Source organism: Buceros rhinoceros, unplaced genomic scaffold, assembly GCF_000710305.1.
Source record: "Buceros rhinoceros silvestris isolate BGI_N320 unplaced genomic scaffold, ASM71030v1 scaffold3967, whole genome shotgun sequence".
NCBI classification, from domain to species: Eukaryota; Metazoa; Chordata; class Aves; order Bucerotiformes; family Bucerotidae; genus Buceros; species Buceros rhinoceros.
In genome coordinates this window covers 121,875-123,312 of record NW_010422612.1, presented here as the reverse complement: position 1 = coordinate 123,312, position 1,438 = coordinate 121,875, and the positions used below count along the sequence as shown (strand labels likewise).

The 1,438-nt window shown below is 44.8% G+C and overlaps 1 protein-coding gene across 1 annotated transcript in view; it reads left to right on the top strand.

Moving 5' to 3' along the window:
* TTC7A (tetratricopeptide repeat domain 7A) overlaps window positions 1-1,438 on the top strand; it is a gene marked incomplete at its 5' end in the record, with an annotated part of 107,633 nt that overhangs the window by 11,095 nt on the left and 95,100 nt on the right. Inside the window, one exon of the mRNA XM_010140088.1 lies at window positions 628-749. Coding sequence (XP_010138390.1) covers window positions 628-749 — 122 coding nt within the window. The remainder of the gene's footprint in view (window positions 1-627; window positions 750-1,438) is intronic.

The following is a 1,438-nucleotide window of genomic DNA, read 5'->3' as shown; positions in this document are numbered from 1 at the left end:
GAAAGAGTTTTGTTCATCTTTTGGACAATGCCAAGGATGCAGGATCACAGATGCACTGCAAGTACATATTCTTTCTCCAGCCCTGGATGTAAAACGCTGTTTCAGCAGTGAAAGCTGTTTGTTACCAGTAAGGAAGCACAAGCAGGAAGGGTTTGATCTGAGAAACAGAGGAAAGGCTAGATGGAAGAATCTTAATTCTTTCATCAAGACTCCTGGTAGTTTACTAACATAGATATTTGTTACGAGTTACCCTGAGCTAAACATGCCCACTCAAACATTGCCTCGACAGTGCTGTGCGAGGTGCTGGATCTGTGTGGGTGCAGTAGCCTTTGGTATTAATGTGTGTCTTTCTACCGACTTTACTAAAGGTTTTAAAGTAATAAGGGATGGTGTTTCAAAACTCATATTGCATGCAGAATATTTAAAATGAACTGTACAGTGACTTCTGCGATAGTTGCTTTGGAAGGGTTTTGAATAGCTGATGACAGTAAGTTTTGGAGCAGTCTGAGAAGGAGTCTGATGGCAGAAGCCAACGTTTTATTGTTGGAGATGTCTGTGGCTCACGAGGACCTGGCTCGTTTCAAACAGTTGTCTGTAATCCCAGATATCTCTTTCCTCCCCTCACAGATCTTAAACAACACACATTCAAGGAGTATCAAGGGCAGCAGCATGACTTACTCCGAGTTTGAACTTTCCTACTTCCTGGAAGCAGCTCTGCAGAGTGCCTACGTGACTCATTTGAAGAAGGGGTAGGTGGATGCAGATGTTGATAAAAATAGATAATGTTGCATGTTTCATCTCAGAACAGATGAAGGCTGGTTTCTGTGTGTGGTGTTCTGGTATGGCTTTTTTGCTGCTGGCTCACTTCAGGTCCCCTCAGTGTCCTTCCCTCCCTCATATTTTGTCTCTCTCTGTCTCTCAAGAGTCCTAAGCTTCAATTTTTCCTGACCTGAAAGTAGGGTGGAGTAGAGCAATTTTATTGTCTTGACTCAACTCTGTTCCCTGTGGAGTCGAGGGGAGTTGGTCTGTAAAGAGAGTGGAATTTACACTGCTGTGTGCTTTTAAAATGTTCCCCCACAGCGCCTGATTTAGAGCTCAGCGATGTCTTAAGGGTAGTATCTGTGTGTTTATTTAGGGTTTTAAATGTCCTGATCAATACTCCAAATCTGTGTGGTTTTAGCAGAGAGAATGGATGTGGGAGCAGTGCTGCTCCGGGGTGTTTATTATGCCTCTGAAGTATAGCTCCCAGTGACCCTTGGAAGGTGAGAGGAACTGGTATCTGCAAGCCTACGGTAAATCTGACCCGAGGAAAACCATCTCAAGAGTCATAAATGAGACACTGGAAATGCCCGCTTGCAGAGGCCGTTGGTGCGGACACATTCCCTAAACCAGGCTGTGTCTTCAGACTCCTCCAGGCTCGTGGCGGAATTGCCGTGTA